The following is an 11,577-nucleotide window of genomic DNA, read 5'->3' as shown; positions in this document are numbered from 1 at the left end:
AAAAAAAAAAAAAGTTTGTTTTGGAGTTTGTTTGTTTGTTTGTTTTTTGAGATACCCTGTCACCCTGGCTGGAGTGCAGTGGTATGATCTCAGCTCACTGCAACCTCCACCTCCTGGGCTCAAGCAATCCTCCCATGTCAGCTTCCCAAATAGCTGGGACTACAGGTGTGTACCACTACACCTAGCTAATTTTTGTATTTTTTGTAGAGATGGGGTTTTACCATGTTGCTCAGGCTGGTCTGGTACTCCTGGGCACAGGCCATCTGCCCGCCTAGGCCTCCCAAAGTGCTGGGATTACAGGTGTGAGCCACCGCGCCCAGCACCACCTGATGTCTTTATAGAGGTCAATGTACTGCCACACATTTTTTTCCTTTTCCCCCAGCACTGATTAAAAGCCCTTCTTCAAACAAGAGCAACTGATTTAGCCCTCTTATTTAGAGTCAAAACTTTCACCTCACTACTGAAAAGATTTATTTACTACTTCTTTTATACTTCAACACTGGTTTCTAACACACGTAAACACACTCATAAGTACAAAGTTATTTTTGAATGTTATATAACATAGCTATAATCATTGTGTCAGCCTGTATGCTGTCTTATTTGTTCACTGTAGAAAAAATAATTTTCATAGTGTACTATTGCCATAAGTATAATTTTTATTTACAGCAAATTATTCTATAGGGACCATGATATGTCATTTGCTTAACTGACATTTAAGCTGGTTACAAGTTTTTACACTGAAAATGTAAAAATTTCATATATACTGAAAAGTTCTAAGCTTTAACTTTTTCTTTGTTGAATTATTTTTTTAAAATAAATTTTTGGCCAGGTGCAGTGGCTTACGCCTGTAATCCTAGCACTTTGGGAAGCCAAGGCTGGAGGATCACCTGAGGTCGGGAATTCGAGACCAGCCTGGCTAACATGGTGAAACCTCATTTCTACTAAAAATACAAAAATTAGCCAGGCATGGTGGCACATGCCTGTAATCCCAGCTACTCAGGAGGCTGAGGCAGGAGAATCCCTTGAACCTGGTAGGCAGAGGTTGCAGTGAGCTCAGATCACGCCTTTGCACTCCAGCCTGAGCGACAAGAGTGAAACTTCATCTCAAAAAAAAAAAAAAAATCAATTTTCCTAAGTGAAATTATTAGATCAAGACACAACCAAGGGCAACTTCCGGCCATCAATGCTATCATAACTAGAATTCAATGGGTGATAATTAAAGAAGCTGCTACCAGTCCAACAACACATGTTCTCTCTTTAGGAGGATATTTGCAGACCCAGAGAATACCTAGGCTCCATGAATTTGATGATACCCAGAATAGAGCAGGAGGCAGAACACAATATTGGCAGAAGACATTATTTTTTAATGTCTGACCACAAAGTACCAACACAGGACTCTGAATTAAATGTGGGGAAAAAAATGTTAGAAAGCACTGTTCTCATGTCAACCAAACAGTAGAAAAAAATGTCTAATACGGGACGGGCACGGTGGCTCATGCCTGTAATCCCAGCACTTTGGGAGGCCAAGGCAGGCAGATCACAAGGTCAGGAGATCAAGACCATCGGTGAAACCCCGTCTCTACTAAAAATACAAAAATTAGCTGGACATGGCGGCAGGCGCCTGTAAGTCCCAGCTACTCGGGAGGCTGAGGTAGGAGAATGGTGTGAACCCAGGAGGCAGAGCTTGCAGTGAGCCAAGATCACGCCACTACACTCCAGCCTGGGTGACAGTGAGACTTTTTCTCAAAAAAAAAAAAAAAAAGAAAAAAAAAAGTCTAATATAACAAAAAGTTACTCCTATTATTGCTTTCCTAAGCAAACTATCATCAGTAGGTGCTAAAATGATGACGTCTCACCATTACAATTAGAAACTGTAATGTCTCTGGCTCATCTGATTATTTTGACTACTGACTGTATGCCAGAAATCTACATCTCTACCCTGGATCTCCAGTCTCAAGCTCCCTCCAGGAAAGACTACTTACTATTTGCTTTGCTTTATTTTATGCTTTATATAGATGACACCCTTTAAGCCTCAAAACAAACCTACGATGAATAAGATGATTAACCTGAGTTTACACATAAGGATACTGATGTTTAGAAAGGTTCAGTAACTTGTCTAGAACTAGTAAGATACAGAGCTGAAATATAAAGTCAGATCTAATATCAAAGTCTATGTTCTTTTTTTTTTTTTTTTTTTTTGAGATGGAGTTTCACTCCTGTTGCCCAGGCTGGAGTGCAATCGTGTGATCTCGGCTCACCGCAACCTCTGCCTCCTCGGTTCAAGCAATTCTCCTGCCTCAGGCTTCCTGAGTAGCTGGGATTACAGGCGTGCACCACCACGCCCAGCAAATTTTTGTATTTTTAGTACAGATAGGGTTTCTCCATGTTGGTCAGGCTGGTCTAGAACTCCTGACCTCAGGTGATCCACCCGCCTCAGCCTCCCAAAGTGCTGGGATTACAGGTATGAGCCACCATACCCGGCCCAAAGTCTATGTTCTTAATCACTAAGCTACTCTAAGCCTAATGTGCAAAATGTTAAGTTATAACTTCTCTGCCAAATAAAGTAAACAGCTACTAGGATCCTATTGTCCCCACTACATTCTTACTCCATTTATCACTGTTGGATTTTATTCCACTCTATTCCTCAATTCAAATGGCATCGCATTCATTAAGCCTTCTTTGATGTCATTCAAGTGAATTTAGTTGTCCTTCTACTATATTACCATAACACTCTGTTTATTTTCTCCTTTTTTTCCCACTCAGCTTTTCAGGTTGAAGGCACTTTGTTTCCTAGGATCCTCTCATAAAGCTGGGACGCTGGATCTATGAATGTCCTTTTTGAACACTCCAGTTACAGATACCCATGGTAGTCAAGGAAGACTACAAAACCATAAGGAGAAAGTATGGAAACCTCCCCCTTCAGTTGTCCCACTAGAACAGTGCTTCCCAAAGGTATCATTTCACAAGAATCACCTGAGATTCTCACTATCCCTACAAGTTACCAGTTACCATCCCAAATCAATTGTGTTAAGACTCTGAGAGAGAAAATTATTACTTTTAATAAGTATGCCAAGTGATAACTAAGTTTGGCAATAGTATAAATAGCATACTAGATAATCCCAGTAAGGCAATTCTCATTCTTTATTCTCATATTTATATAAAAGGAACAGTAAAAGACTTATCTTATCAGTTAGAGTAACAGGATACCCTAGTTGGCACAAAAGTGCAGCTCAAGATAAAAGAGATGTAGATTTGTGTTCACGTATAATATTTAGCTGTTATCTAGTTAAGGAGCGCAGAGTGTATATTGCTTTTCTCCCTTCTGACAGGCAACACTTTAATAGGACAAGAAAATATAAACCTGCGAGAGTCCCAAATCTCTACTAACAATTCACCTTGATTCTTCTTAGGAGGGCAAAGTCCTGAGGAATAACATTTATGCCACGGTCATCACAACACTGCAGCACATCTAAACAATAATGTAGTCCCACCCTACCAATGCTCAGGATGCTAAAACACCAAAAACCTTTCTGAAGTTGCTGGTACTAGTGTCAAGTTTAGGAAACCAAACATTTCAGAGCTCTCCTGACCAAAGGGAAGCTGAAAGCACATATAGACACTTACCTGCGGCACAACATCCTGCAGAAAAGTCACAACACTTTCCATGTAGGACTGCTCTCTGGAAAAGGGTGAAATGGACAACGCTGGTCAGGAGAGCTTAACATAGACCATGAAAAAAGCTCTATTTACAAGTCTTAATAAAGTCACTCGTTTTTTGTTGTTGTTGTTTGTGGTTTTGATTTTTTTTGTTTGTTTTTTTTTTTTTTGAGACATGGTCTCACTCTGTCACCCAGGCTGGAGTGCAGTGGTGTGATCTCGGCTCACTGCTGCCTCGACCTCTGGGGCTTCAGCAATCCTCCCACCTCAGGATCTCAAGTAGCTGGGACTACAGACATGCGCCACCACGCCCAGCTAATCTTTGTATTTTTTGTAGAGATGGGGTTTCACCATGTTGCCCAGGCTGGTCTCAAACTTCTGAGCTCAAGCGGATCCTCCTGCCTCAGTCTTCCAAAGTGCTGGGATTACAGGCATCACTCATAATATTCAAATAAGGCAAAAAAAAAAAAAAAAAAAGGCTAACTCTTATCACCTGATATTTCTGCTAAACTACTTTCTGGTTTCAAGGGTCTTTATATATGTTATTAAATGTAAATGAGCTTTTAACATTTTTAAACATTATCTCTTTTTAAAAGTCATGCTCTCCTAATTTGATAGAGATAGTTTCTAAGTCATATTTGAAGGAGTGATGACAGAGACCTAAGGTAGGACCTTGCTCTTGGTCAGAGCAGAAGAATGCCCTAATTAGAGCAAGTAAAACGATTGCTGATGACTCACTATCTAGTGACCTTCTCGTTAAATTGGTTATGAACCTAGTCCCTTACCTGTATATAGCAGGTGAGTCTACATTTTCTGGCAGATACAGGCATTAGAAGAAGCTATTAAGCCTTCACAGAACTTTTGGTATAGAAAAGACATACAAAAAAATTAAAATGCATAAAAATGAGGGAAAGCTGGGTACAATAGCATGTGCCTGTAGTCCCAGCTATTTACGAAGCTGAGGTGGGAGCATCATTTGAACCCAGGAGTTGGCAGCCAGGCTAGGCAACATAGCAAGACCCCATCTCTAAAAAACAAACAAAAAAAAAGGGGGGGGGGAATAACATTGTTAATTAAGGACACTAAATTAATGCATTTTAAATATAAAGTACATAAACTTCAGCAAGGGGAAAAAAATAATTTCTTCAAGATACTATTTTAGGCCAGGCATGGTGGCTCATGCCTATAATCCCAGCACTTTGGGAAGCCGAGGTGGGTGGATCACTTGAGGTCAGGAGTTCAAGACAAGCCTGGCCAACATGCTGAAACCCCATCTCCACTAAATATACAAAAATTCGCTGGGTCTAGTGGTGCACCCTGTAATTCCAGCTGCTCAGGAGGCTGAAGCAGTAGAATCACTTGAACCCAGGAGGTGGAGGTTGCAGTGAGTCAAGATTGCGCCACTGCACCCCAGCTTGGGCAAAAAAGCAAGACTCCGTCTCAAAAAAACAACAACAAAAAAATCAAAATACTAATTCAAATCCATTTCAAGAGAGATGTGAAAAATCACACTTGAAAATAATATGATTTATCATAAATCCTATTAAAAAAGCAATATGCCCTAGAGACCTACAAAAATTGATTAGGCCTAAAAAAAAAAATTAGGCTACCTCTCCAACTTCATTTTTTGCCACTCTCCTTATTCTGATTCAGCCATATGCAACTTCAATTCCTAGCACACACCAAGTTCTTCTTTGAATCAAGACCTTTACACCACCTTTCTCTCTATCTGGATTCCTTCCCATCCCCTTCCCTTCCTTTTAGATCTCCAGGTTAAGTGTTGCCTCCTCTGAGAGAGCTTCCGTGACACCCTTATATATATTTTCCTTTGTCATTCTCCATTGTAGTACACTGTGCACAATCACAGCCTATAAGTGTTTTACTTATTTACTTGTTTGCTTCAGCCTAGACAATTTGACAAAACCCCATCTCTACCAAAAATTAGGCCTGGAGCAGTAGCTCACACCCGTAATCCCAGAATTTTGGGAGGCCGAGGCAGGCAGATCACCTGAGGTCAGGAGTTTGAGACCAGCCTGGCCAACATGGAGAAACGCTGTCTCTACTAAAAAATACAAAATTAGCCAGGCATGGTGGCACATGCCTATAATCCCAGCTACTCGGGAGGCTGAGGCAGGAGAATTGCTTGAACCCAGGATGCAGAGGTTGCGGTGAGCCAAGATCACACCATTGCACTCCAGCCTGAGCAAAGTGAGCAAAACTCCGTCTAAAAAAAAAAACAAAAAAACAATTAGCCAGGCATGGTGATCCACGTTTGTAATCCCAGCTACTTGGGAGGCTGAGGCAAAAGAATCATTGGAACCCAGAAGGCAGAGGTTGCAGTAAGCCAAGATCATCCCACTGCACTCCAGCCTGGGCATCGGAGCGAGACTCCATCTCAAAAAAAGGAAAAAAAAAAAAGAATTTTATATAACACACACACACACACACACACACACACACAACATATATATTGATTGACTGATTTTATTTTTTTGGAGAGAAAGTCTTGCTCTTGTCCCCCAGGCTGGAGTGCGATGGCACGATCTCAGTTCACTGCAACCTCTGCCTCCCGGGTTCAAGCAATTCTCCTGCCCCAGACTCCCGAGGAGCTAGGATTACAGGCTCCTGCCACCATGCCTGGCTAATTTTTGTAGTTTTAGTAGAGACAGGGTTTCTCCATGTTGGTTGGGCTGGTCTCAAACTCCCGACCTCAGGTGATCCGCCCACTGCCTCAGCTTCCCAAAGTGCTGGAATTACAGGTGTGAGCCACCGCGCCCAGCCATATATTTTTTTTAAGACACAGTCTCACTCTGTCACCCAGGCTGGAGCGTAATGGCACAATCACAGCTTACCACAGCCTCAAGCTCCTGAGCCCAAGTGATCCTACCATCTCAGCCTCGTGAGTAGCTAAGGCTCCAGGCACCTGCCACAACGCCTGGCTGATTTTTGTATTTTTTTAACACATGAGGGTCTCGGGATGTTGTTCAGGCTGGTGTCAAACTCCTGGGTTCAAGCAATCCTCCCACCTCAGCCTTCAAGTATACATATCTTTGGTGGGGCACGGTGGCTCACACATGTAATTCTAGCACTTTGGGAGGCCAAGGCAGGCAGATCACCTGAGGTCAGGAGTTTAAGACCAGCCTGGCCAACATGGCAAAACCCCATCTCTGCTAAAAATACAAAAATTGGCCAGGCGTGGTGGCACTCGCCTGTAATCCCAGCTACTTGGGAGGCTGAGGCAGGAGAATTGCTTGAATCTGGGAGGCAGGGGAGGAAGTGGAGGCTGCAGTGAGCTGAGATGGCGCCACTGCACTCCAGCCTGGGCGACAGAGTGAGACTCCATCTTAAAAAAAACAAAAAAGTATACATATCTTCAAACCATATTAGATTATAAGCTCCTAGTAAGTATACACATTCTTTGTCAAAGAATGCCAAAAACACAGAAACGTACTATGACACTTACTTTGAAACTTTCTGACATAGACCTAGACTAAGAGATACTTTTTACAGATAACACATGGATACATAGACAGGAACAACACACACTGGGGCCTATCAGAGTTGGGTGGGAACAGGGAGAGGATTAGCAAAAATAACTAATGGGGACTATGCTTAATACCTGGGTGATGAAACAATCTGTACAACAAACCCCTGCGACATGAGTTTCCCTATATAACGAACCTGCACATGTACCCTTGAACTTAAAAGTTAAAAGAGATACATTTTACATCACTGTCTGGTAAATACATACATACACATCTATGTGAATGTCATGAAATAATACAAACTCCCAGCTATATTTTCTATTATATTCTATTTCATTTTTTTTTTTCTTTGAAATGGAGTCTCGCTCTGTCGCCCAGGCTGGAGTGCAGTGGCATGATCTCAGCTCACTGCAAGCTCCGCCTCCCAGGTTTACGCCATTCTCCTGCCTCAGCCTCTCAAGTAGCTGGGACTACAGGCGCCCACCACCACGCCCGGCTAACTTTTTGTATTTTTAGTAGAGACAGGGTTTCACCACGTTAGCCAGGATGGTCTCGATCTCCTGACCTCGTGATCCGCCCGCCCGGGCCTCCCAAAGTGCTGGGATTACAGGTATAAGTCACCGCGCCTGGCCTCTATTTCATTTTCTACTACAACTCCTGACCCACTAAACTGATTTGACAATCCACTAACTTGTTAAACTTGGAGTTTGAAAACACTGCTCTTCAGGATTTAGCAGTGTTCTTCATGTACTCTGTAAATGTGCTGAATACATCAACTTAACTCTCCAAATTCTTCATTTGGCCTTGGCAATTATTATTATTCATCCCATAAAGCCAACATTTAAAAGATTTTTACAAAAGTAACCGCTGTTCATAAAGAAAACCTAAATGTTAGCTACTATTCTGAGTAATATTTTCTTCAGCTATTGGGTTTATCTGAAATGTGCTTACGTGACAGCCTGGGGACGAACCACAACTCCACCAGTACAACGACTGGGTCTTCTTGGGGAATCTGTAGCCATAGCTTCATTCATAAAACCTGTTTCCAGAACAAAAAAATAGAAAAACATGGATCATTGTTGGGGGTAGGGAGGAAGATTTATGATTACTCACTAGAGATCCCTTGTCAAAAATGCCTCAAATGTAGGAAACTTTCCCAGAAATTCCTGTTACACCAGAAAGGGAAAAAAAGATGAAGTAGGTTTTTAATTTTTTTCAAATTATAATGAGGGGTTTGGGGGGTTATTATTATTTTTGAGATAAGAGTCTCGCTCTGTCGCCCAGGCTGAAGTTCAGTGGCACGATCTCTGCTCACCGCAATCTCTGCCTCCCAGGATCAAACAATTCTCCTGTCTAAGCCTCCAGAGTAGCTGAGATTACAGGCAAGCGCCACCATGCCGAGCTAAATTTTATATTTTTTTTGTAGAGACGGGGTTTCACCATGTATCCCAGGCTGGTCTCGAACTCCTGAGCTCAAGCGATCCATCAGCCTTAGCCTCCCAAAGTGCTGAGATTACAGGCTTGAGCCACCGCGCCCATCCTGTTTTGTTTTTTAATAGGACCAGGTCTCAGAACCACAAAACAATTTAAGGAAGACTCTTGCTGTACCCCCTTGGTCTGTCGTTAACATAAATTACAAGGGTAAGAGAACCAGATCATGGGATGGGAATTTACTTAAATTTTATGTTGAGATAGTGAAAATACACACGGTACAATATTTCAAGACCAAACGGAACAAGTGACATGATACCACTCTACCTTCCAATTAAACCTGTTGGGAATCTATGAGTAAAGACTGCATGGCCACAATTTCAATCACATTGATAACACCTTGCTACTGCAACCTAATCACCAGAGTTTAATAAGTAACAAACAAGTCAAGCAATTATTTATTTGACTAGTAGTAAGTAGTCAAATAAGTAACATAAACTTATATGCTGTTACAGTCCTTTACCCTTTCCCGTCACATCAGTAAATCCTAATCCTAGAATGTTTCATGACCCTCTGAATCAGAGATTTTAAGAGCATGGAGTCGGCTTGGTTAAGGTTAAAAGAGGACTGACAGCAGTATCAAAGATCTCTTACAGGGCTCAGGGAAGCCCACAGCCTGGAACTCATCTTGAAGGCACCTAAAACCATCATTTGTAAGTAGGGAGCATTCACACCTGATGTGAAAACTCCAAACCTGTGCGCCCCACCTCCTACAACCAAAACACCCTCTGCCCCAACGAGCAGAGCCACCACCTCCTCAGAGGGTACCTGCACCTCCAGCCCCTCATCCCTCTCATTCTCATCCCATTCTTGCTTTCTCGAACCACAGTCTCCCAAGCCCTGTCCTTTAAGGGCCCTGTCTCCTGAGGACGACCCTCGCCAGCCCCTCAGGCCCCAGTCTCCTGAAAGACACTCGCACCGCACTGCCCACTTAACCTCCAACACGGAGCCACCGCTGCCCCCTGCCGCCCTCCGGCCCCTTGCACTGCTCCCCTCCCCCTCCAGTATCGACACCTCTCTCTTGTCGAATTCCTGCCAGCCCGACCCAGTCCCCTCACGCCGCCAGTCCCTCGTCCTCCCCAAGCCTCCCCAAAGCCAAAGCCCCGCCAGCCCTCTCACCGGCCGCCCCGCCGGTTAACGCTGTTCTCCAGCTCTAGGCTCACTGTTTGGAGTCTCCCCGCTTGATTGACGGCAGCCACTTCCTACCACGCCTCAGCGGAACCACCCCTCTAGCCAATCCCAGAAGCAAACCGGCTATGGCCGGGCACCGCCCTTGGAGGTCAGCTTCGCCAACCAGCAAGTAGGAAAGAGGCGGACCCGCCTCCTGAATGTGTCCAATCCGCTGGGGCTGGAGGGAAAACACAACAGCATGTAAGTTCGGGTGAAGCCGACGTGTCAGGTTCGGTTGCGAACGCAGGCAGCTGGGGAGTAATTACGAACATGTACATTTTTTTTGGAAGACAGAACCTTCGTGGCTTTGAAAAGAAAATCAACATGTTCCAGACTCCTGTCCCGCTCACGTGAGCGTCTCAAGTTGGAGCCGGAGGACAGGGAGACTGGTCTGTTTACATCGAATTCTCGCGACAGCTGGTTCGAAGCTCAGAGCACGTGGACATGGCAGCTGCCAATCACTTTTAGCTGGCCACTCACTCGTCCCACACTCGCCTTCTGCCCAGCCCTTGGCGATGTGTTTACCTTCCGGGAGCCTAGGCTGGCTCGCGCCGGTGATCAGCAGAGAAGGGGTTGATCTGAATAAGGGGCGCGGCCGGTAATCTCAACCATTTGAGCTAGGTTTGTAGACCACGCCTGACCCCTTCCTTGCCTCAGTTTCCATCTCCCTTATTGTTGAGTATCGAGATCTCGCCATTGTGATTTCATCAGTTACATTTATTAATATAAGTAGAGTAATACCGATTTCTTGAACACTCAGCACAGGCCTTCGTATATTTCATATACAGTACTCTATATGTATTATCAAATTTAATGTCAACGACAGGTCCGTGAGGGTATAGCTTAGGCATGGTGAGCTGGGGGCGGTGGATCACGCCTGTAATCCCAACATTTTGGGAGGCCAAGGCGGGAAGATCGCTTGAGGCCAGGAGTTCTAGAACAGCCTAGACAAAATGAAGAAACCCCTTCTCTACTAAAAATAGCCAGGTGTAGTGGCGGTTGCCTGTAATCCCAGCTACTCAGGAGGCAGAAGAATTGCTTGAACCGGAGAGGCGGAGGTTGCAGTGAGCCTAGATCGCGCCATTGCACTCCAGCACTTTAGCCTGGGTGATAGAGTGAGAGTCCCTCTCTTAATTAATTAATTAATTAATTAATTAAAATTTTCAAAAATTAAAAAAATTAAAGAAAAGGCCGGGCGCAGTGGCTCACACCTGTAATCCCAGCCTTTTGGGAGGCTGAAACGGGCAGATCACTTGAGGTCAGGAGGTCAAGACCAGCCTGGCCAACACTGTGAAACTCTGTCTCTACTAAAAATACAAAAATTAGCCGAGTGTGGTGGTGCACGCCTGTAATCCCAAGTACTGAAGAGGCTGAGGCAGAATCGCTTGAATCCGAGACATGGAGGTTGCAGTGAGCCGAGATCGCGCAATTGCACTCCGGCCTCTGGGCGACAGAGCGAGACTCTCACTCAAAAAAAAAGAAGAATATATTTGGATATATTGAAATAACTTGAAAATGTCGGATTGAAATAATTTGATAATGTGGAATTGTAACATTGAAAAGGAGGCCTAGCATGACTAATTCCATTTTGCTCCTAAACTCCCCACTCCCACCCCTGGGTGATATCTAAGTTAACCGCTTTTGCTTATCTCTGCACGTAGGCCAAGCTAACTATGGGAGGAATTTATAGTTTAACTTTAAAGCAAGGATGATAACAGTCCCTTCCCAAAACTAACCCCCAAGGAGATAAGGAGGGTGTACACACAAGTAACAA

At 43.9% G+C, this 11,577-nt stretch overlaps 1 protein-coding gene across 6 annotated transcripts in view; it reads right to left on the bottom strand.

Annotated features, from left to right (window-relative positions):
* Positions 1–9,891, bottom strand: part of BCAS3 (BCAS3, microtubule associated cell migration factor) — a 707,187-nt gene extending 697,296 nt beyond the window's left edge. For all 6 annotated transcript variants that reach the window (XM_025361460.1, XM_025361463.1, XM_025361464.1 and 3 more), the window contains exons 1-3: positions 9,753–9,891; positions 8,094–8,181; positions 3,625–3,679 (exon numbers count right to left, since the gene is read on the bottom strand). In XM_025361460.1, the coding sequence (XP_025217245.1) occupies positions 3,625–3,679; positions 8,094–8,176 (138 nt within the window). In that variant the 5' untranslated portion in view covers positions 8,177–8,181; positions 9,753–9,891. The remainder of the gene's footprint in view (positions 1–3,624; positions 3,680–8,093; positions 8,182–9,752) is intronic.
* Positions 9,892–11,577: the final 1,686 nt, after the last annotated feature.

This window comes from Theropithecus gelada, chromosome 16, assembly GCF_003255815.1.
Source record: "Theropithecus gelada isolate Dixy chromosome 16, Tgel_1.0, whole genome shotgun sequence".
Taxonomy (NCBI): Eukaryota; Metazoa; Chordata; class Mammalia; order Primates; family Cercopithecidae; genus Theropithecus; species Theropithecus gelada.
Note: the sequence above shows the minus strand (reverse complement) of the source record. Positions and strands in the feature narration are given on the sequence as shown.